The sequence below is a fragment of the Python bivittatus genome, unplaced genomic scaffold (assembly GCF_059951505.1).
Source record: "Python bivittatus isolate LINGU-HERP-01145 unplaced genomic scaffold, Pbiv_v1 ctg000340_np1212, whole genome shotgun sequence".
Classification (NCBI taxonomy): Eukaryota; Metazoa; Chordata; class Lepidosauria; order Squamata; family Pythonidae; genus Python; species Python bivittatus.
In genome coordinates, this window is record NW_028277056.1 from 23,134,304 (window position 1) to 23,160,000 (window position 25,697).

General features: G+C 37.3%; 1 protein-coding gene across 4 annotated transcripts; it reads left to right on the forward strand.

The window, feature by feature from the left end:
* The first annotated feature begins 406 nt into the window (after positions 1-406).
* On the forward strand, positions 407-24,543 carry USPL1 (ubiquitin specific peptidase like 1). Of its 4 annotated transcripts, none has more exons than XM_015887423.3 (9): positions 407-691; positions 9,510-9,670; positions 10,131-10,259; positions 11,914-12,532; positions 13,595-13,708; positions 16,761-16,890; positions 18,109-18,234; positions 18,825-18,985; positions 22,458-24,543. In XM_015887423.3, exons 2-9 carry the CDS (start codon positions 9,584-9,586, stop codon positions 24,362-24,364), a joined length of 3,273 nt encoding a protein of 1,090 aa, XP_015742909.1. In that variant the 5' UTR covers positions 407-691; positions 9,510-9,583; the 3' UTR covers positions 24,365-24,543. The 4 variants fall into 4 exon arrangements, with proteins under 4 accessions (XP_015742909.1, XP_015742910.1, XP_007424430.1 ...); XM_015887424.3 differs by having other exon boundaries at positions 408-691; positions 9,510-9,561; XM_007424368.4 differs by lacking the exon at positions 9,510-9,670 and having other exon boundaries at positions 409-691.
* The last annotated feature ends 1,154 nt before the right edge of the window (positions 24,544-25,697 follow it).

Here is a 25,697-nt window from a genome sequence, read left to right on the forward strand (position 1 = left end):
ACATAAAAATACTATAAATTTAGGAAGAAAGACTAGTACCTCCATTCTCTCCCGTCAAACATATGGAAGGAACCAGTTTTGATACTATAAAATGGCCAAGAAAGAAACCACCAATCAAAAGTTTAGAGGGAAATACCTCGGGAGTTACTTTGCAATCCTGTAGATCACCTCCTCGGAGGCTCAACAGGATTTATTCTTAAATAATTTCATCTAGGACTGTAGCCTTAAACACGCAATTTAGTAAGGGAAATCCTTCTCTGGAGGAATCTATTAGAGACCATGGCTTAAATCTGGAGTTTTAAATCCCCGCCGCACCAAAACTAAAAGGAAAAAAGCTCGCTTTCTTTTTTCATCCTGCAGAAGAACTTTCTCATTATTGTAACTTCCTCGCTCCCCCAGTGGGCGTTTCCCAGACTTCAAGGAAAAGAAAATTCAAACCGCCGTCTTTCCCAGGGGCCTTTTTCCCTTCGCACACTCCTCGCGCACACGCTCGGAAGAAGAGGCGGGGCAGTTCGGGGCGCGGGCTCTTTTTTGCGGGGAACGGTTTCAAGAGGACGAGCCGGAAGTTGCACCAGGCCTGAGCCGGCCTGGACGCGCCGCGAATGTCGTTAGGGAAGCGCGGCGGGTGGTTTCTTGAGCGAAGCTTGATCTGGCGTGGCTTTCGCGGACAACGCGTGTGGCGATCCTGAAGGTGAGCTGCGCCCTTAATCTTCCCCGGGTTATAAGCTGCTTTAGGGCGGGAGCCCACGCTCCCGTTTTGCTAGCCCCATTTTTCGCCTCATGCTGCGTGGTCTGGCTTCACCACATATAACAGCATGTTCTGTGCTATGTGGTGTAAGTGATATCCTTACCTATGGTCCTCCACGTGTAGTGAAACATGGCTGCTTATCTGCGCTTGGGGAGAGCCGTGGCTCGGTGCGTGCTTGAACACGGTTTCACTGCGTTGCTGCGCTGTCGTGTATCCAGCTGCTTTTGGGCATACGCAGCCAAGACTGGGAATAACTTCCACGAACATCTGTGTTCAAGATAATGCCCTTCAGATCTGTCTGACTGCATCTTCCAGAAGTCTCTAAGATAACTGGGAATTCTGGGAGTTGTAGTTCTGTGCACCTGGAGTTCATCAGATGGGGAAAGCTCACCTAGGACTCTTTTCTTATGGAAACCAGATGTTGGGTTTTCTAGAAGGTGTGGTTCTTAAGGGAGATCCTGGAATTTCCTGAGAGTAAACTCAATTGAACTCCATAGGATTTACTTCTGTACACATGGTTTATATAAAAGACAGAATTCTGTTGTTTTGCTAATTTCACCCTTGTTTTGCACTATATTTTTAAAAGCAACGCTGTCCTCATTAAATTCTTTGTAAGTTTTAAACAACTGCTTCCATCTCAGGATGCAGATTTTATCTAATCAACATATAGATTTTTACTTTTTTCAACTCTGAGGATTGTAGGTACAGTAATAAGACAAGCTGAAATTCCCTTTTATAGAAGTGTGTGGTCAGTATAAACTATCATGTCGGGGCATTCCAGTCCTCTAGATAATTTAATTATATATGTGGTAACTGTATATAGTGGCCTTACATCAGATATCTCCAGAGAAATGTCTAGTTTCACTTATATGGGGGACTTTAATAAAAATGGATTATTATTCATGTAGAGCTCCATTACATGGCACATAGACGTGTTGATGGATAACCCCCCTTGCTTTGCTTTTAGTATATGATTGGTATACACTGTTTTTACTATAATTGATCATGATTCTAGTATTTATTTTTATTCAGTACTATATCCCTTAGTTTAGAACACTGTATTATGAGCATAAAATGTTGTTTTCTAAAGGCTGGTTCACCACTGTCTACTTATTGCATGTTTCTCATTTATTTATATTTATTAAAGCAATTTATATGGCCACCCAACTCATAGTGACTCCGGGCAGCTTACAGAAATAAAACCCCAAATTCAAACCCACTACACCCCCCCCCCGATGATGTTTCTCAGTTATCCGGTCATCATTGTGCTAATATAACAGTAATGAGGACAGACTTTATATTGCTTCAGTGATGGTTAGACAATGCTGTTAAGTGAGTAACGGGGAAGTTCTGTAGCGCAAAGGAAGCTGAAAAACAGTTACAAATGTTTTGTGTTATATGATTTCAGTGGTGTGAACTTGGATTCTTGGATGCTGACTTATTTAATATAATTGCTACATATATGTTTATGGACTATATTTTCAGATGCACAGTACTACTACTTAATCTTAACTGCAGAAAACTTTCAAGGAAATGTAACAGCCTTCAGTATATTTTCTATCAATGTACATATATAATAACTGTCCTTAATCCATGAAAATTTATAACACTATATAGTCATATTCATTAATCCATAATATTTTGATATTTGTTTCCCAGTGACTAGGATTAATAGTATAGTTGTGATTCCTTGTCACATCAGGGAAATAGGCAAACATTGTATTTGCTATGTTCTGTCATGTGTATGTTCTCATGATATTCATTTGTATAAATGTTTTATGTGGTAATAAAATATTTTATTAGATAAAACTGAGTGGAACCATTTCAGATAGCAAGTGTAATACTAAAATTGATAAAACACATATTTGAAAATGGCATTTCTTAACATGCATCTCAAACATCTTTTTGACTGGAGCAGTGACTTCCTAATTTGTATCTGTATAGTTAATGCTGAATTCTATTATCCTTCTCATGCCAGAAGGTATACTGAAAGTATTAAAAGTGATTGTGGACTTCTAATATTTCTTAGCATTCTTCTATGAAACTATTGTGTAAAAATTCTGCTTGCTTTTATTATCCAGCGTCACTATTTTTTACTTCCTTCAATTGTTCATTGTGTTCCACTATGATAGGCCTCAGGCATAGTGCTAAAAAGCTGCAGTATTGCCATGTTGCCTAACCTCTTGTCAATATATTATAATATAGTAGAAATCACTATGGATCAATATGTACAAGATAAATAGTATTTGCCAATGTGCCTTGTTGCAGGTAGCTACTCCATTTAACCTACAGTGATGATGATGTTGGTGGCATTTTCTGTTTGTTAAACAGAATTGTAGCCCATGAGATAGAGACTGGGAGACTTTTTCTCAAATTTATTTTCACAAAGAAATAATGAAATAATTTAAATAGAAACAGCAAAGAACTCTCTGCAATCAGGTCATAAGGATACATATAAACAGTGCAGAAAAATAACAGTACATTCCAAGCAAATGCCTTGATAAATGTAAATTAAATAATGGGATGCACAAAAATGAGAATTTTGTGGTAATGCTATAGGAGGGACCACCTCATGATTAACTATTTTTGAAAGAATGAAATGTTTAAACAGAGCATACAATCTTCTGTTTTCCAGTTTGGGCATTACAACTACTGTATATCCATAGCCAAACTAGCGTATTTGGAGCCTTGGTCCAATACATCTAAAAAGGACCAGGTTTTATTTATCTGTTTTTTTCTGTGCTTTTGCCAAACTTTTTGCAAATCAGAAAACTATTCTGTCTTTTGTGCCCTGTAGTGGTCATAAAAAAGTTCATGGGAATTATTCTTCTGTGGTGAGGATGGCAAGGATGGATAAACAATGGTAATTGTAATCAAAATGTTTTTCCCCAAACTGGAAAATTTAGTTTTATTCCATATAGCTTTATATCTACAACCTTCCAGCTTTGTCCAGTTTCTGTTCCTGTAATACATAGTGTAGAGACAAAGCTCTTATGCACACTGTTTTTAAAAACAATAGTATTGCAACATTAGATTATAAGAAGCCTAGCTTCCCTAATTTGAATTCTTAAACCAATTAATGTGGCACAGGACGTTTATATGAAGAATCAATATTACTTCAGTAGACTAAGAAGCCTGGATTCTCATCTCATCCATTAGTTTGGATTTCTAGGCACTGTCACCATTCATCAGGAAAAGCTAAAGGAACACTGATCTCCCACACAGACATAATTGCAAGGTCATGCTTGCCATTACACTTTGCTATGAATTCTGATATCTCTGTATAGAGCACCTTAGCGTTACAGGTTTTGTTTGCTCTGCATTGTGTGTACTTTTTGCATCAAGGGCATGTAAAAACCTTGCAACAAGAATACTGTAAATACATTAATAGACCAAAGAACTGTAGTGTATGAGTATTAATTTACTTGTATCCATATAGGAAATGTTGATAGTTTTATACATTTGTTCAGTTTACAATTTTTTTCTGCTTCATTAAGCAGCAATCCCCAGTATGCTTTCCTTCACTGCAATATAGTTTACATTTACAGTTTCTTGAATAAGTTTTAATTTTTCATCCAGTTGATCATGTATGTGAGGTGATGCCATTTGTTTTGATCATGATGGTTTTATATTTATACCTATCTCACTTCCTGTGTTTTTCTTTTGCAAAATATATACATGTGGTTTTGTTAGCATAATTGTTCTGTGCCCAGATTCCTGATTTATGATGAACTTTTCATAAATCTCATTCCAGATGTTGCAAGCTCTAAAAGGAATAGGAGAAATAATCCACATAGATTCAGTATCCTGCTGCAAAGAAGTAGGGCAACATTGTGTCCATATATAAACCAATAAGTGTTTCACATTTTTCACATACAAAAATGAGTACTATATAATAAAATAATGATAATAAAGCGGCAGTAGGCAAGATTTTTGTTTATGTTCAACCAATCTATATTAGAGCGGGTTGTTGGAGTTCCATACTCTCATGCCTCAAAGATAAAGACATTTTCTTCCACATCTAATGTCCTGGTGTTGTGTATAAATATACTTCTGAGTGCTATAACACAGACAGCCTCAAAAGCATATTTCAAGTTCATCTAGATCTAACGCTTACATGAATGTTTTTGCTAATACAAATCATAATCCCTGTCTTCTCAAATGTGCATAGAGTTCGGAAGCTAATTTGGATAAGCCTAATGTACCTTCATATGTACATGAATGTTCCTATTATTTGCATTTTTCTCTTATATGATTATGTTTAAGTAAATGTTTTCTTTTTAAATAGTGTATTGAAGTCTGTAAGATTTCCCTGGAAACAAAAATAAATAAAAATATGTGTGTGTAATATATATATATATATATATATATATACATACATACATACATATACATATACACACACACACACACACGTGTATGTGTGAACTATGTATATATAACCATATGGAGATACATATATACATATACATATAAAAACTGTATATAGAGAGAGAGAGAGAGACAGAGCGCACATGCGCGCTTCTTGTGTGTGTGTGTATACACACATACTATAAGCATGCATGCTCTACCTCTCTGTATAAAACCATAAACTCTATCTATCAAACATATATGTGTGTGTGTATGTAACATTATATATCCGTTATCTAAATAAATAAATCCATATTAAGGCAGGCACACTGGAGGTCAATAGTCCACCCTCAGCCGTGGAATTTGGTAAGTCTGGCCCAATCTCTCTCAGCCAAGCTGTTTTGAGGAAAAATTGGAGAAGGGAAAGCTCTGCATGACACTTTGAACTCCTGAGAGAAAGGCAGGATATACAGTGGTACCTCGGTTCACGAATTTAATTTGTTCCGCGACTCTGGTCGCAACCCGAATTGGTCGCGACCCGAATCAAATTTTCCCATAAGGTTCAATGTAAATACGGTTAATCCATTCTGACCCCTCCGAATTTGGTTGCAACCCGATTTTGGTCGCGTCCCAAATCAAATTTTCCCATAAGGTTCAATGTAATTACGGTTAATCTGTTCTGAACCATATGTATATTTTTTTTTAAACCACAAAAATATGACACAAAGCACAGTACGAAGAGAGAGAACGCTAACCTTGCTCGAGGCGACTTCTGGCGTGGAGGACAGGAAGGTGGGTGGGGAGGCGGTTATTGCTTGGAGGGAGAGTCCCCATCCCTACAGGAAGCCACGACCACATGTCACGGCAGGGAAAATGGCTGTGGATCCTGTTCGTCACCCGATCCGGCGTTTGTGAACGGAAGCAAAATTTTGCAAACGGTGCTGTTTGTGACCTGAATTGGTCGTGAACAGAAGCGTTCGTGACCTGAGGTACCACTGTATATCTAATAAATACTATTTTAAGATTATCTGAATCCTGAAATATTAATATTAATATTGATTTAAAATGTTAGCTTCATAAAATATAAAATAGGCTTGCTTCTATGACTGTTATTAAAATTTAGTAGAAGGACCAGTTTTTTTGTTTTTTTAAATAGTTTTTATTAAAAGATTTTACACAGATAGTAAGAAATACATTCAAAGAAAGAAAAAATATAGTGAAATAGATGTGAAAAAGTAAAGAAAAAACAGAGAAAAGAAGATAGAAAAAAGGAAAAGAACAGAAAACATGAAAAAATATATAAAGAAGTGGCTTTCGATCCTCCTCTCGGTAGTTATACCTACAATTCTAATCAAACTTCTCTCTTCAAGTTTTCATCATAATTCCCTTCTTTCTATAACCTATTCTTTCTAGTCATCAAAACCGTAAGTCACAAAATCATTTTCTTTCTTCTGCAAAATTCCATAAGGGTTTCCAGTCATTGATGAATGTCAATAATGACCTTTCTCTAACCAAAGAAGTCAGTTTATCCATCTCAGCAAGTTCTGTAAATTTCACCGACCATTCCTCCATCGTGGGCAATGCCAAATCTTTCCATCTTTGTGCATATAGTAATCTTGCCACAGTAATCATACACTGAAATAATCTTCCAAGATTTACCAGTTTTGGATGAAATGGAAAACTTCATTTGATCAAGAAGTGAGGTTTCTTTAAGCTTATTCTTGGAATATGAAACCATAGAGATACACAGTTCAACCAGTGAACCTGTGAAAGAAAAGGGAAATTATTCAACAAGATAATTGTTTATTAGTTCTGAAATTCCAGAAAGCTAAAAACATTTTAAGTGTGGATTTATAAAGCTGGAATAAATTGGATGAAAGAATAGAATGGTTATAAATATTCATGTATTTATGTCTATGAATACATTTTCCAATGAGCAGGTTGCTGATATTTCTGCCAATGAGAGATGATCCTTTTACAATAAGTTGTGCAAGTGATGACTAGAATTTTATAGATGTGTTCATCAACAATGACATTTATAAATGTTTTTGCTTCAATGCTCCAGTGTGTCCATCACCTCCATTTTCTTAAAAAATATTCAATCTCATAAGATTGCCAAATCATCAAAATTAGGTGTGTCCATCACCTCCATTTTCTTAAAAAATATTCAATCTCATAAGATTGCCAAATCATCAAATGCTTTTGATCAGATCATAAGGTATACGATTTTTCCCCATAGAAATCACAGATTAAAGAATACAAGGTAAATGTGTAGTTCTCTCAATGGTGGGTTATAGTTTTAGGCTCTGTCAACAACAACAAAAAATCCATTTACAGGAAGTAATCATTCCATTCACTTCTGCTTTGGTCAGACTCCATCTCAAGTATTGTGTCCAGTATCTGGATACCTCAGTATTAAGAAAAATTAAGAAAAATTGAAATGGATTCAGAAATGGGCAGTGAGAATGATCAGAGCACTAGAATGTAAGCCCTATGATGAGAAATTGAAAAAAGGTGCATATGTGTAGCCTTGAGAAAAGTTGGGATATGATAGCATTCTTCAGATATCTGAAAGGATGTTAAATAGAAGGCCAAGACTTATTTTTCATTTCAGAATGCAAGATAGGGATTTTAAAAAAATAATTATTATTGTGCCTTCAAATCAGTGTTGACTCCTGGCAATTGCCTGGTCTAATCTCTGCAGTTTTCGTGGTAAGATTTTGGAAGTGGTTTGCCATTGCCTCCTTTCTAGGGCTGAGAGTGAGTGACTGGCCCAAGATCACCCAGTTGGTTTTGTGCCTAAGGCGGAACTAGAACTCATGGTCTCATGGTTTCTAGCCTGCTACCTTAACTGCTACACGAGAGATTCTGATTGAATATTTTGAAAAAAAGCACGCACAAGTTGATAGTGAGTTAGTTACCCACTGAAGTAGATTCTCCTTCATTGGATGTTTTCAAGCAGAGACTAAACAGCTATCTGTCCTGGATGCTTTAATCTGGATTCCTGCACTAAGCAGGGTGACAGCCTAAATAGCGTTTTCCAACACTACAGTTCTGTGATTCTGAATGGATTACGGCCTAATATTAATTAACTTTGTTTATTGTTTGCATCTGTAGTCCCTTTTATCATAGCCTTGTTTTCATTGTTATTTTTCTATATTTTCCTCTTTTTGCCTTGGATGCTGGGAAAGTATTTCTGAACACCATAACTAAAATTAATTAAAGCTAATAAGAATGGGATCTGAAGCTAAGGCTGTGTCCACAAAGCTTCCTAGATCTAGATCTAAAAAGTAGGACAGGTGGTATTATGTGCCATCATACAGTACATCAGTGTTGTCCAAACTTGGCCACTTTAAGATGAGTGGACTTCTGGCTTTAAGATGAGTGGACATGCTGGCTGGGGAATTCTGGGAGTTGAAGTCCACTCATCTTAAAGTGGCTGAGTTTGGACAACACTGCAGTACATAATAATATCACATATACCTGGGATGGGGAGCTAGAGCTGGCCCAGGATCAGCTTTCACTTGCCTGATATGAGTAGTAGGTCTTAAGGGATGAAGGCTTCATCTGTTGTCAAAAACCCAGCCTCCTGATGTAATTAATTTCCCTGTGCAGAAAGAAGCAGGGAACCGTCACTCCTCTTCTCCTTCATGAAACAAGTGCTCTGCACTGAACAAACTGGAGGCCTGTTTGTTCCTGTGTTCCTTCCTGTGTTACCCTGCCTGATGTTCTCTGCTTTATACAGAAAGGTTTATGCCATCCCCCTCTTTCCCTAGTTGGTGGAAGTGCAAGACAGCTGGCTCTCCAAGAACCTTCTTGAGCATCCAGGATCTTTTTCCTGAAAAAGCATAGAGCTCTGCCTGCTTGTATCTAGCTGGAGTTCCTGCAAACCAGATTATTTATAGGAGGAATGGGGCTCAAGAGAGGAGTGGAAGTATCACTCAAAAGCCCATGAGTTGTAGGGACAAGTCTGGTGCACCACAGGAAGCCTAGCATACAATATACGTAATTCTTTCTACCTGAACCAGGATAAAACGTGAAGTCATATCCTGTGATGAGTTTGGACCAAATAAAGAGCATAGATAGCGGCTGACCTGTTGAAACATTTCATTCTCTCTTGCTTCTAGCACAGACCAAAAGCAGCAATATTTTAAAGAGCATTGAGGTAGTTAATTCACCTGTTTTGTAAGAAATGTGAATTTCTAAGTTTAGTTAGATACATTGCATCTTCGTTGTAGTGTATGTCACATTCCGCTACCCCATTCTTTGTTATTCACCTTGATGTACAATAATTAAGCACTGTCCTTTTATCCCAACCCCATACACTGAGTTTCTTCAAGGCTATACTTTCTAAGAATTGTTATGAGAAAAATCTTATGTAACTTTTTTCTGTCCACTTTTTATTTTTCAGGATATATGGGGAAAAAATCCTTAGGACTGTTGAAAATGTTACGAGTGACATGGTAATTTAGCCAGTGCCTCAGAATGATGGATTGCCAGAAGATTGGAAATGGTTTGCAAGTGACTGATGTAGGGACATCTGCACTCCACATGGTGGGGTATTTGGGAAAAGTCAGTTCAGTTCTTTTTCACATTGTGCAAAGTTCCTTTTTATTCCTTCTCAATTTTGAGAGTTTTAAAAAAAAAAGATCTACAGGTCTAATTTTAATATATGACCTCTATTAATCTTTTATAAGATTATTTTTTCCACGGAAATCTTACTGAAATGGCGAAAGATTTACTATTTTCAGATCTTACTTAGGACAAATGTGTATATGAAAATATTTGTTCTAATTCATGAAATATACATGGGAGTTCAGAATTATAGTAATGTCTATGCTCAATGTAAATAAAAGTGAACACTCAGTATAAAAGTCAAATTATCAGTGGTATAACTTGCTCTAATCTCTGTTATTTGTTTTTAGTGTTATTTCAATGCTGTCAAATTTAGCTTTGCTTATCATAGAAATCATTTAGCTATGTTTTGATCCTTCATCTCAGTACATTTATTGTCTGGTATTAATAATTTTAGAATTGTAATTCTGCCGAAGTAACTCCAGATGGATGCTGCCCAGCCTGTAAAAAGATGGGTTTGATGCAACGAATAAGAAAGTACCACATCAATTTTGAAGAATCTATTTTCCTGTGTGAAAATCCACAGGTATTTCAGTAGTTTGGGGGGTTATTGAGTTGAAGTTTGTCCAAATTTCTATATTCCAGCCTTCTTAATCTGGACAGCTTTTGTGATATACCAGATAATTATCATTCTACTTTATAACTGAGTAGTTCTCTGACACAGAAAATAACAGTGAGCTATCTGGGTTCTATTAAGGTCAAGCATTGTCCCCCCCCCCCCCCAGCAAAGGGGTTGTTTTCAAGAAAACCTGTGTATGATAAGTTGCATGATGTACAATATGTAAGGAAACAGATAAGAAAGCAAAGTAGCCCATTCCTCTCCAAGATCTGTAGCATTCTTAGACTTCATAGATAATTTATAGAACAGTCTGCTTAGGTCTATTCAGAGCTATATCTGAAGCTGTAATGTCCCTATTGATTTTTAAATGTAAAATATTGAAGCTAATTTCTAGACAATATGTTTTCTTATTAATTAGTATTGGTAAACCTGTGGACTTGTGCAGTTCCCCAGACCCATTTTGGGGGGGTCCCAGAATCACTTTCCCCAATTTGCATAGATGGAGTATGAAATAAAAACTAACGTAGGTATTTAAAGCCTAAGATTAGTTTAATATGCCCATGTTGAATCTTATTCTCCTAGATCACCCAGAATACAAAAAAAGCTTTAAATGTTGGCCCTTTCCCCTCAAGTGATGTCACCATCTCATTACCTGCAGCCCCCAGCCTCCCCAAACTTATGCCCATCCTGAAACTCATGTAGTTAAGCATCTCTCCATTCATGGATATTAAGTGGCTGCTTCTATCCCTGCCTACGTCAGGTACTTGTATATACATGAATCCTGCTACTCAGTACTCACGGCCAAATGTCTTATCGGTAAAATAAGTTCTGTTACCAGAGGAAGAAGAATCTTTTATGGAGCCTTCACAATGTTCTAAAATGTAGGGAAGGAACAGGAAGAGCCTGGAAATAATGAAGTTTTTCTTGGCTTTTCTGATATTAAACCCATTCTCACCTTTCACTTGCTACCTCTTGGAAGAGGAGGCTGGAGCACACAGGCTCAGTGAGAAAGAGGCAGCAGGTACAGCTCTGGCTGCAGTACCGCCAGAAGATAAGGACATGAAGAAAGATTGCAGCAGTGAAATGGAAGGCAGGTTAATCAGTGGGGAAAAAACTGAGAAAGGGGGAGAGAGTGGCTAGAGTCTTGGGCCTCCAGTCAGTAAAGTTTTATTTAGCCTTGACTAAAGGAAGCTAGAAATATCCTTTATTCATGTAGAATACAGGAAGGAACCAGTAGCAGAAATGTAATTATAAGCACACAGGTGTCTAGAAAAGCAGCACTTAAAAATATCCTTCAAAAACACCTTATCCCCACCCCATAAATAATAAATATTTTCAAACAGACACTCTATGCAAAGCAAATACTTTTATAGTTTTGTTCCTGTGCAGTGATCAGGGATCTTTTTGTGTGTGTGTGTGTGTGTGAAAAAATATATTGTATCAGAGAACAGTATTGTTAAAAATAGACTGGGATTTTAATAATTTTTAATTAGATGCTTAATTTCTATAGTTTACATTTCTGTGGCTATTTCTCCATCTCATCCCTGACATGTGCATCATATGTTATTAATCTACTCAGACTAAATGTAAGTCTAATGTCTTTGTTTTGTTTTTATTTCAGTGCATTTACCCCCTAGGGTCTGCACCACTAAGCACTATTATAATTCCCAGTGATGCAAAAGGTTATCCATCTCAGGACACTTGTGGGAAAAGAAAGTTACTTGACACAAACCTATTGACCTCTCCTATTGAACCATGCTTAAAATTGACTAGGACTGATGACTTGATGGACGCTGAGCAGACATTCAGATCTGATCTTACTCCCAACTGCAATGGAAATAATCTAATTTGGACTCGGTCAGGGCAGTCTGATTTTTCACAAGCCAAGCAGCCAACTTTTTCTGATGTAGCTAAATCCATCAACCAGAAAATGGGCTTGGGAGCTCAGGAAAACTCACCAGAAGTGCTCAGTGTGCAAACCCAGCTATTGTCAGGCTCTGAAATGGGTTCATCAGTGTCTCAGACTCTGCAACAAAGCAAATCATCTCTGCAAGAGCCTTTGTGGCTTCAGTGGAGAAATACACATGCTCTCTGCTGGTTAGATTGCATTCTGTCAACGCTGGTACATTTGGAAACACTAAGAATAATTCTGACTGGAGTCTCTAAAAACATGTCAGTAATCCAGAGACTGCTCACAAAATATAACCAAGCTACTATACTTGTGAACACCTGCCAAAGGGGTAAGCCCAATCTAGGGGATTTGTTTATTTTGGAGGTGTGTTATTTATTGTGTTTATGATCCTATAAATGCATTATAGTATAACAGTATATGTAAGACGTAAGAATCGTTGTAGGACTTACGTTATCCTTGTTTCCCTCTGGAATCAGATTTGTGTTTGTAGCATGTACATCAATCTTTAATACTGGGGAATAAATGTTTAGTTATGGTGCTTTAAAATCTTAGAATAATCAAATCACCTCTAATGAAAGCTGGTCACTTAAAAAGCTGTCAAGTTTTTCTTTTTTGTGGGTCTCATTTCCACTTTCACATGCCATTCTTAGCATCTCCATCCTGCCCCCAAAATAAACATTTATCCCCAAAGCTCCATTTTTGCTGATCACTTCTCCATCCAATATTAGCATCCAGATGTGATCAGATAAAATACAAATGTGATGGTGGTTTGATATTGAAGATAACTTTCACTGGGCCTTGGATTAGTTACAAGTGTATCAAGTGTGATGCCAGGCATATAATGAATTTTCAAACTGATCTTTGGGGAATCCTTCCTGCATCTGCTTGTCTGCTAAGGAGCCCCTAAATGTTTGATAAGGAAATCCAGGCGCACCAGAGTGGATTCTGTGGTATGTTTCAGGTATCTTCAAACAAGAATGAGAACAAAATGTAGCAACTCTCTCTGACCTTTTCATCTTGTAGAGAATGATCATTAGTATTTGCAAACAGTTTTTCAAGAATGCTAGTATATCAGTAGTCCTATTTCAGTGGGTGACTGGGGGAATATTTGATCAGTTTTGAAGGATCCTAAGTTTCCTCAGAGTGCTGTTTAAAAACCATTTCATAAGAAGCAGAACACAAGTGTGGCTTTGACAGGCACATTAACTAATAGATTGGTTAATGCAGCTTTTAGTCAGCAGATGTTCTGATGGCTGCAGGAAGTGAATTAAGTAGCAAACTATTTTCCTTATGAATACCTGGAATGTTGTATCTAGTTGATGGCTGAAACAGGTTAGGAAATGGCAGGTGTTGGAAAAAAGCACATTGATCAGCAAACTGTTTTGTGCAGATGAACTTGCTTCAGAAGTTCCTTTAGATGTTTTGTCAAGAGCTGAATCCCATCTAAATGAAATCAGGAATATCATATTTGTCCAACTTCAGCCGTTGCTGAAGTGTAAATTTGGTAAGTAGTTGCTAAATGTGTATGTCTGTTTGTGGGGATTTTGTTTGTTTTTGCAAGCTGTTGGGGGAAGAATGATTAAACAATGCTTTTTTTCTGAACTGTATTTTTAACCACTGCAGTTTGCTTTCTTATGTTTTTTTTTTTTCCAATTCTTTCAACAGAGCTGCAGAAGAAACATTCCAAGTTATATGCTAATACGTTAACATGCTAAGTTTGATCTGTTAATCAGCTGGAAACTTGATTATATTTATCAGTAACTTCAGATTCTTATTTCAGTGGTGTAGTGTTTATCGATATTCTTGCTATTTTTTGAGCCATGCATTACTTATCTAGTCCTAAACAGGACAATCCTTAATCAGTCCATACAGCCAGTTTTCTTCATCCCATGGTGGCTAGCCATTTGTTTCTGGGAAACTCACAAACTGAGCGTGAGGGCGTGAGCTAGTATTTCAGCAGCTAGTGTGTAATACAGTGATACCTCGGGATACGAACGCCTCTGCTTGCGAATTTTTCGGGTTACGACCAGCTCTGGCCCCAAAATTTTACCTCGGTTTGCGAACTCCGCCTCGGGGTACGAGCCATTTTCTGCCCGTGCCACGTGGTCCGCGGCCATTTTCTGCCCGTGCCACGTGGTCCGCGGCCATTTTTCCACCCGTGCCACGTGGTCCGCGGCTGTTTTTCCGGCCCTGCCGCGTGGTCCGCGGCCGTTTTCGCACCGCGCCGGGCTGTTTTCGTGCCGCGCCGGGCCGGGCCGTTTTCGCGCCGGGCCGCGCCACGCTGGGCCGTTTTCGCGCCGCGCCGGGCCGTTTTCGCGCCGCGCCACGCTGCACCCGGCCATTTTCGCGTGGTCCGTGGACACCAGAACGGATTAACGGTAATTACATTGAACCTTATGGGAAATTGCCTCGGGTTGCGACCAAATTCGGGCGGAGGGCGGAACGGATTAACCGGATTTACATTGAACCCTATGGGGAAATTTGCCTCGGGGTGCGACCAAATTCAGAGGGCGGAACGGATTAACCGGATTTACATTGAACCCTATGGGGAAATTTCCTTCGGGTTACGACCAACTCGGGATACGCCCAGAGTCACGGAACGGATTAAGTTTGTATCCCGAGGTACCACTGTATTTGAATAATATTTAGCAGTATACTTCCTTCAAACATAAAGAGTTTTGAATTTCAATTTAAGGTATAGGAAGCAGCCGTATATTGAGACGAACAGTAGATTTGTCTAGCTTATCCACACACTCATTAGCAGTAGCACTCTGGGATTTTCAGATGAGTCTTTCCTGGCTCAGTGTAAAGATGGTATGGATTAATCCTGAAACCGTTTTGAAAGCAAACCTTGTGTTACAAGGCTGAATAGGAAATTCTGGATAATAAAAAGGAAATAAATGAACTGTGGCATTTGCCACCATGAAGTGTGATGACTGCTATTTTAGATCAGATGACTATTGACAGATTTATGGAGACTAAAGCTACTAGTCATGATAGCTGTATATTACCTCCACTTTCAGAGGCAGTATTCCTCAGGATATCAGTTGCTAGGGAACCTGAGCAGAGAGGTGCGGTAGCATTCATGTTTGTGGGTTTCTTGAAGGGAACAGACTATATATTTTTTTGGTTCAGTGCAGCATAACTCTGATTTAAGCATTGGTAAAAGGAGGAGAAGCCATCTGAATGTTGAAATAATAAAGTGAAACTGATGGTGCAAACCTGCACAGCTACATAGCATGGCATTTCAAGAACTTCATTCTTTCCAGATGCTAGGTTTAAGGCAAACTGTAATCAGCAGTGTTGTCTGAGATAGCAAAGTATGGTTTCTACTGCTTCTACAAATCAGAGTGTCAAACTCTTGCACAGACTATAGTTTGCTACTGTGTTCAACCTGGCAAAGAAGGAAAAGGAGGAGGGAGTTGCTCAGTGCAAGGGAAGAAAGCAAAATGATTGAACATGAGCCCCAAGAGTCCTTTATGTTTAATTCTTGTAGCACCATATTATAACTTTGGGCATTAGCTGTACCAGCATTATATTCTTATAAAACAAAGTATGTACTTAATGAATTCCCAGAATGCTGGCTAGTAGAGCAAGTAATTTTCTGTTTGGTAAGCTAACTAGTCAATTTTGTCATTTTTATTCTGCATCAGCAATAGCGTGTGTATGAACAGTAGAATTAGACCATTTAAGTTTCTGGTTTTTTCTGTCCTCTTTTTATCAGAATTCCCTGCATCCTTCTATAATGCAAGTGCTCACGTTTCTTACATATGCAGGTCTCCAATTCATACTATAAATTAATATTTCTAAATAATTAAGGACAGGATTGGAGCCTCAAAATATACATATTTCACATATCTGTAAAGCAATGTAAGGCAACAACTTTATAAGAATTTGCCAGGATTTCTTGAACTCAAAGAGATTTACATAATGAATATAAAGATGTTTAGGATTATAGTGTCAGTTCCTGAAAAATACTGCTCCCAGGGAACTGGAGACATTCTTAGATGGCCCCATTGTGGTTGATCTTGTGCTCCTCTCTCCACGTAGTTTGTATATTTTAATTTTTTATGTTTTTTTCCCATTTTTAATGATTTTTATATTTAATAATGATCTCTTTATATATTTTATATAGTTGTTGTTTTTATTGATTGTTGTACGCTGCCCAGAGTCACTTCTTGTGAGATGAGCAACCATATAAATGTGATTTAATAAACAAATAAATAAATTTTAGTTTTTCAGCACTAGAAAACAAGATGTGTATTCTGAAAGTGTACCTCCAGATCCTTCTAACTAGAGAGATTCATATTAAATATTTATAGGTGTATAAATTAATGCCCTTGATCCTTTCATCCCTTCTCCTTTTATTATATGAACCATCAGCAATATCTACTATGCATATTAGTTTAAGCCGCTATACAAATACTTGTTAAGAATTGTCTCTTATAACTTCTTGAAAATATGAAATACCTTTTTTTAGAGTATGTTATATACTTCACAATTCATTTCTTTGAAACAATTAGCATTACATTTTTGTTTTGTGTTTTCCTTCAAAGGGGAGGAGGAAAGCCCAGTTTTTGCTTTTCCTTTACTTCTGCAGAAAGATCATCAAACAGAGAATTTCTTTGTCCATTTTTTTTCCTGGAAGTTTGAATGTTTGCAGTGTGGCTACCACATCAGCAATAGGTTAGTTTCTTTAAAAGTTTTGCATTTCCTTCCTCCTTTGTACTGTATAAGCATGCATTTCAAGTCACTGTTTTGCAAATTATATATTATACAGGCAGGAGGGGGCAGTTGTGAGCATGTCATTTGCCTACTGGGCATCTTGAGTCACAGCTTAGTATGCATTTTGCTCTGAGACAGAATAACCCTCTCCTGTAATATTTGAGAATGGCTGAGGTTTTATTCCTGGCACTCAGGAATTACCCTAACCACTGCAACTGTAAGTTAAAGTATGCATTCAGACATAAACATTATAAATTTTAGAAGTGTCTTATTATATGTTTGTCTCAGCATAAAATAGGAAACCAGGTACGCTTCATCCTATTCTTAGAACATTTATTATTATTACTACTACTATACTACTATATTCTTAATCGATAAAGTTGTGTGTGTGTGTTTGTGTGTGTGTGAAATTTCTTTTATATTTTGTACCATTGCAATCAAAACTTGTGACAAAGAATAATCCCCTTTTAATAATTCTGATGAAATTAAAATAGTAGCTTCATCCTGAACTTCCTTCCAACTTTAGCCTAAATTTACAACTAACTTCAATCCTTTCATTTCATTTGTTATGGTCAAATCAATTAGTATTTATTCTCCTTTTTAAACTAAAGCACAACATCAAGGATGAAGAAAAAAGAAGATATAAAGTAGGAGGGAGGAAAAAAACAAGGCGAATAAGTTGGGACTACACTTACAAGAAAACACATGTAATTTTTAGGAAAAATCAAACATTTTAAACACCCATATTCAATATTGTCATGCAGAAAAACTTATTTGGAAGAAGAGTGCTATTAAGAAAAACTTAAATGGAGAGCACATTTTTCAAAGAGATAATTTGCACCAATCTGATTATAACCCATCTATAAAATCTAAATTGGTTATAACTAATACGAGATCTGTATCTTGATGGTTAATTTTTTATGAATTTCTGAAGTAGAACAGTTTTGTGTCACAAAAATTTCCGGATGGATTCGCTGAGTTCAATCTCAAATTATCCCTCCAGAATTTGAGATTTCCAAGATATAACTTCTATAGTATTGAACAGTGTCTCATTATTTAAAATGAAGTAAATGTGCACCATTCTTTAAATGTTAACTATCCCAACTGATGAGATTTTGTAAGAATAAGAAGAAATTATTAAACTTGTTTCATTTGAATATGTATTCATTTTATTTTTAGGTGTCAGCAGTTAATGACGACATTTACAAATATAATCCCAGAGTGGCACCCACTGAATGCTGTTCATGTTGCTCCCTGTAATAAGTGTAATCACACATCTCAAAGAAGAAAAATGGTTTTAGAAAAGTAAGTGAGAATTTTATTATAATCCCCAGATGAGATAAAACTACATCAGGGGTTGGTAAGCAATAATAAGTGACAGCTAATGTACATATTTAGGATCTGTGTTTATGACTTCTTGATTTCATAGTTAGGAGCATTATTGGCTGGATTCATCCATCAAGCCAACCCATAACATATATGTTCAGGCATAACATGCTGTGTTACCCTAACTAACTGTGGTTTATTCAACAAACCATGGTTAACAGACTTGGCTTAATACAGTGGGTGAATTTGGTTCTTGAATCATATAAATATGAAGAAGTCAATTAGGAAATGGATCTTTTTCAGGGGATCTGCTCTTTAAGGATTCTATTTATGAAAGAGTTACAATAACATCCCAAATTAGATTATATAAATTGTACTAATTTATATAATTTCATTTGGAATGTTATTGCCAAAAGTCTTGCATTTTTTGGGGACTTTGTGAAAACTCATAGATAGGTTACTGATATTTAGCTGCCGATCCTGCTGCATGTTTTTAATTTTGGTGATGTAATTAACACTAATGTGAGGTTTTTTTACTTCTAAAATCACAGATTGTGTTTTTTTGGTAGGATCTCTTCAATTCTGATGATGCATTTTGTTGAAGGCTTGCCACATAACAATTTGATGGCCTACTCATTTCAATTTCAAGAATATTCATACCAAGTAACAGCTGTGGTTCAATATCAGGAGAAGGCAAAGCACTTCATAACATGGATCTTGACTTCAAATGGTAAGTACAATATTCTCTGTATCAGCTTTATCCTTTTTTAAATATCCATCTATCTCTATTGGCTAGTAACACCAACATTTTCCTTCACAGAATCAATAGCAAAAGGAATCAATTTTGTATTACAATGGCAAGTTCATTCTCCTTGTGCCAGTCCCAGTATAACTAGTAAAATGTTATTTGAGCCAGGTTTGGAGGAGGTTACAGAAATATAAAAGAAACGTTAGGAGCATAAAGATTTGGGAGAAATCAAAAGCATTAAAAGAAAAAAGGGGGGAAATTAGCCCAAGAACAGCATGTTCACTGGCCCCTAAATAGTGAGTGCAGTGTTAAAGGAAGGACAATAGTGTCCTTGAAAAGGGCTGGCTAGAAATGGAAACATTCTAGAAGTCTCTCCTACTAGTTCCCCTCCCCCATCTTTATTCGAAATCTAAGTTTTTCTTTGCCAATGAATGCAGGCCATCATTTTTCCACAGCAGACACTTAACACACACCTTGCTTTATATATATCCTGTTCCAGTTACATTTGGAAGCTTCTCATAAAAATGATTGTTCCTTTCATATGTTAATATGATGCTCCAAAACGAGTGGGAAAGGACCTTCAAAATAGTTACTGTACCAATGCGTCTTTACGCTGTTTCTAGTCAAAGCCAGCCTCATGGAACTTCAAGTCCAAAGAACAGTCTTCAGGTGTCTAGGAACCAGTTTACTGTTTGCTTCTTTGTTTAATATATAGTACTGTGCAAAAGTTGTAGGCAGGTGTGAAAAAATGGCATAAAGTAAGAATGTTTTCAAAAATATATATTGTAATTGTTTATCAATTTACAAAATGCAAAGTGAGCAAACAGAAGAGAAATCCAAATCAAATCAATATTTGGTGTGACTACCCTTTGGCTTCACACCAACATCAATCCTTACACTTGCACAAAGTCAGGGATCTTGTAGGATTAGAGTCAAGTGTATGATTAATCAATTTAACCAAGCAGGTGCTAACGATCATCAATTTCATATGTAGGTTGAAACACAGTTATTAACTGAAACAGAAACAGCTGTGTAGGAGGCTTAAAACTGGGTGAGGAACAGCCAAACTCTACTATGAAGGTGAGGTTGTGGAAGGCAGTTTCATGTCACGGGTCATACACCATGGCAAGACTGAGCACAGCAACAAGACACAAGATAGTTATACTGCATCAGCAAGGTCTCTCCCAGGCAAACATTTCAAAGCAGACTGGGGTTTCCAGGTGTGCTGTTCAAGCTCTTTTGAAGAAGCACAAAGAAACAGGCAACATTGAGGACTGTAGATGCAGTCGTCGGCCAAGGAAACTTAATCCAGCAGATGGAAGACACATCATGCTTACTTCCCTTTGACATTGGAAGATGTCCAGCAGTGCCATCAGCACAGAACTGGTGGAAACCAGTGGGACCCAAGTACACCCATCTACTGTGGAGAAGTCTGGCCAGAAGTGGACGTCATGGAAGAATTGCAGCCAAAAAGCCATACCTCTGATATGGAAACAAGGCTAAACGACTCAACTATGCACGAAAACATAGGAACTGGGGTGCAGAAAAATGGCAACAGGTGCTCTGGACTGATGAGTCAAAATTTGAAATATTTGGCTGTAGCGGGAGGCAGTTTGTTCGCCGAAGGGCTGGAGAGCAGTACAAGAATGAGTGTCTGGAGACAACAGTGAAGCATGGTGGAGGTTCCTTGTAAGTTTGGGGCTGCATTTCTGCAACTGGAGTTGGAGATTTGGTCAGGATCAATGGTGTCCTCAATGCTGAGAAATACAGGCAGATACTTATCCATCATGCCATAGCATCAGGGAGACACGTGATTGGCCCCAAAATTATTCTGCAGCAGGACAACAACCCCAAACATACAGCCAATGTCATTAAGAACTATCTTCAGTGTAAAGAAGAACAAGGAGTCCTGGAAGTGATGGTTTGGCCCCCACAGAGCCCTGATCTCAACATCATTGAGTTTGTCTGGGATTACATGAAGAGAGAGAAGGATCTGAGGCAGCCTACATCCACAGGAGATCTGTGGTTAGTTCTCCAAGATGTTTGGAACAACCTACCTGCCGAGTTCCTTCAAAAACTGTGTGCAAGTGTACCTAGAAGAATTGATGCTGTTTTGAAGGCAAAGGGTGGTCACACCAAATGTTGAGTTGATTTGGATTTTTCTTCTGTTCGCTCACTTTGCATTTTGTAAATTGATAAATGTAAACAATTACATTATATATTTTTGAAAGCATTCTTACTTTACAGCATTTTTTCACACCTGCCTAAAACTTTTGCACAGTACTGTATATATTGTATTCAAGTACAATATATGAATATCAAGGTAGGTCTTCAGAGCAAGCCAAATCTAATTAAATTTTAGCGCTCTCTCTCTGTTTTTTTGCATTAACAGAAGTAGTTACCTATTTCAAAGAAGCAGTAAGTTCATCCTGCTTGAAGAAAGTAAAAAGTAATGAAGAAAGTTAAAGGCCCATATATTTGTGTCAATGTAATGGAAGGCATAGGTGAGGAGGAGACTGGTATGATCGAGGCTATCAGGAGGGAGGGGGTGCATTCCAGAGGAAGGAGCAAGGCAAGCACTTTCTCAGCCCACAGCAGGACTGTGAGAAGAAGAGAAGGCTGAGGCTAGCCCCTCCCTAGACTCTCACAAGGTATTTCTGCTAGTAGCTTTAGGATAGGTTTAGTCTGGTAAGATTCTGTCTATAGAGAGGAAGCAATAAAGGAACTACGCTGGACTGGACTGTTTCATCGTTCTTGGGCTGAACCTGACATTCAATCACCTGATGGTCATCTGTGCTTAATGGAGTCTTACTGAAGACTTTAAATAAATTATAAACAACAATTTTCTTGATCTCTCTTGGTGAGCAAAATAGCCTCCAAGCAGTCAAGCAGAGATGGCCTTGCAAAATGTCAGATAATTGTGTTTTTCTTTTGAGACTCTCCATGGAACATGCATGACTTACATAGATGTTTGGGCAGGGAAGAAACACCAGAAACTGACTCAAACCTTTTGTGGACCTCTTGATAACGCTGATTTATACAAGATACACACATTGCATAATCTATAATGTGGTATCAGTGAATAAGCCACAGGGTTTTATTGTGAGAGGTCAGTAAATGACACTTTGAAATCTTGGGGTTGTTTTGATTGGCTAACTGATTTACAGTTAAAACATGGAATCATGGAAACATGATTTGTGGCTGTCTGGCTGTTCTCAGTTCTCTAACCAATTCATAGAGCTGCAAAGCAACAGCTGTAGAGGAAGAGAGAATAAACAAACCAGATATAAGTTAATAAACATGGTTTAAACTATCTGTTTTCAACAAACCTTGCATAAATTATATTTCAACATACCTGTATGCAGTGAGTAAGTACTGAAGGATAGTTTATTTGAAGTGTATGAAGAGAAATTATGTATCCTAACATTCTGAATTGTCCGTATTTCATTTTCAGGGATGTGGCTTGAGTGTGATGACTTAAAAGGTTCATACTCCAGAAGACATGATAGCTTTGGGGTTCCTGCTGCAGAAGTACACATTGTCATTTGGGAAAGAAAGCCACCACAAACCACCAATTATCTGGATTTGCAGCTACAAGGTGAAGAAACAATGAATGTTTCTTCTATGACAACAGAATCAAAAACTCCAATTAAATCCTCTAATGATGAAACTGAAGACAGTGCACCTTTAACTAGTCACAAAGCAGTTGATATGCTGAACCCGCATATAGAGGAAGTACAAAATTTAGTTAGCAATCAGAAAAATAATTTGCTTCCGGGTTTGGAAAACCTGTCTGATGATAATGTTATAACACTGGATCTTGTAAGCATTCCGCTTGAGTCAGGAGGACCGCCCCTAGAAGATAGACATATTGTAGAAAATAAGCAAATAATCACAACAGCTCCACTGCAGTTGCAAGAGTTAGATCAGAAAGATGTCTGTCCACTTACCTCTGAAGGAGGTGATCAAACAGAGAGTGTAGTGGTAGGGAATACCAGTCATCCCATGCATCAAGGAGAGCCAACTGATGCAAGTAACTTAGTTGTCATGCCATCAGTTATTTTGAGTAATGGCAAAATAAATTTCTCATCAGAAAGATTACTACCGCAAGGGCTAGAATCTGCAGTTACTTTGGTTCCAATAGAAGAGAGCCACCCAAAGAATCCTCAGAAAAAAATCAAAACAAAATTGGGAAACACAGTGCTGGGAATGTCTAATGTAGAGTCCAGTCGAGAAATAATAAATTCTCACATTTCTGCTCCATCTCCCCAAAGTCCTACCTTTCAGTCACCCAGTACAAATGGAATTAAATCATCTGTAGCCAGTTGGGTAAATGGCTTACTTGGAAAATATCCTTCCTTTATGCCTAAAAGCGTATTGGTTCCTAATAAAGCAAAAAACTGTAAAAAAGTAATGCAAAAAGAAATGAATTCCAGTTCACTTGTTAGGCATGCAGGCCACTTCTGTGGTTTCCAAGCTAAATCTTCAGAAAAAAGTAAGGTTGCAGCATTGGATTCTTCATGTAGAACTCTGCCAGCCTCATCCCCGACCACCTTTTCTGTTGCAAACATCCCTATCAAAAATCATGACACTGATAGCAATGGTGAAGCTGTAACTAAAAGAGCAACTTCATTGAACGGTTATACTGAACAAAATCAGCTGAAAAAAACCTGCAATGAAAATCAAAACCCTACTTCTGTTGAAAATACTGAGTCATTGATTGATAAAACTCATGAACTACGCTTAACACTTTTACAGCAGCTTAAAGCTAAAAAAGAGAAATTAGCTTCCCTAGACAAACTGGTAAAAGCTAAGAGGAGACACAGAAACTCTTCCAAGAAAACTATCAAAGACCAGACAGAGCTTGGATCCCAAAAGCAGACTGAACTCTTGCAGACAAATTTGTTAAATACCCAGCAAATGCAGACTGATGTTTGGGATAGTAAATCTCTTAATTCTCCAAGCACTATGTCCCAGTGCAGCAGTTCAAATTACGATGATATTTTGTCTGAGCTGCTGTTGTCTCCAGCTATGACTGTTGGTTCTTTAGAATTTCCACAGGAAGAAGAATGTAGATATTTGGAAATGGGAAATGGCAGTTCAGACACAACGGTATCTACTGTCCAAAATGCTGATTTACAGGTCACAGATTGTGACCTTAGTTACTTTAGTCCTCTAAAGGAAAATGGATTTGAAGGCCACAGAGACCTGTTAGCAATCAAATCACCTCTGAAGAAATTCAGTTTTGAAAGTTCTGCAAAGCAGGATCTTCTGGATGATCTGCTGTCATGTTCAGTATTGAATTCAGTAATGACTAATATTGAAGACTTGCATCACTTCGATGAATCGTTGTTAGCTTGATGAATTGCGTTTTATCAATTTCCGTATTTGCCTTCGGTTGGCTTTAAAGCAGGGTGTAATTTAAATTCAACCTAATTTGCACATGGTTCTACTTGACATATTTAAAGTAAATGTTTTTTTTATATTTTTATTAATAAATTGGGTTTGTTTTTCTGCCTCAAAACAGCTGTTAGCTAGAAGAGATGAGACTGATTCTTGTATAAAGTGGTGGTGACAAAGTTTTAAAACTTTAAAAGCCATTGTAGTAAAGTAGCATTCACCCAAGATCTCTCATATCTATGGTTGAGCTTTAAAAAAAAAAGCCCTACAAACATCTCTAAAAGTGTATAATTCTAGATTTCATGGTAATTTCATTTCTGATAAACCTCCCTTTTCAGAAGTATGTCTATTGGCTAAGCTAAAAGTTTTTAAAGAAGCCATTTTATTTCCATTTTTTTCTGTTCTGATGAAATGCCTATCTAAAGCAATGGTCTACATAACAATGTGAATGTTAACACATAATCTGTCCTGCCTGTTGTTTTTTATTAAATATTAGGCCTTAAATGTAGATGAATTACAAGGTTAAGATTTAGCTTTCAGAGATTTCTGCTAAAACTAGGGATCTGTGACTCCTGTTAATCCCCAAATCCCTTGGATTTGATTTTGAAGTGTTAAAAGCAACTTTTGAAGTTTCAACCATATTTTCCTTTTCATCCGCAGCTCTTTGGGTTCAGTGTGTTAAATATTCTAGTCCACCACCTTAAATACCAAGATGGCAATTCATACATCACAAAGAAGTGATACAGATAAAAACAGACTAACTAAATTTTTAAAATGGCTAAGTTCCGTTACATGTCAAACTACCCTATTGCTTAGCACATTGTGTGCAACAGAATAGTTATTCTTACTTCAGGTGGGGAAAGTCCACTTTTATATTCGCCAGACTACCCTTATTTGCCGGTTATTAACTTCAAGTTATTTGCAACACTGTTACTTATTTGCACAATTTTTATCTCATCATCTCATCCTAAAATTTTGTTTCTTGGAATAATGGTGAATATTGAAAGTTGTAAGAAATATACATTATCAGCATGCAAACACACTTGATATTCAGTATACCATATTTCATGGATACTGAATTCCCTATTGTTTGAAGTTACCTGGCTACTGATAGTTCTATGCTGGCATCTCTTAAACATCTTTTTGTTTAAATAGGATATTTTGTTATTCTACTATTTTTTCTTGTGTTTTAATTTGTATTTTTTATTTAGATTGCCACAAGAGAAGGCAGCACCTAACAACTTTGGTTAATTCTGAACAAAAGTAAACACACACACACACACACACACACCTC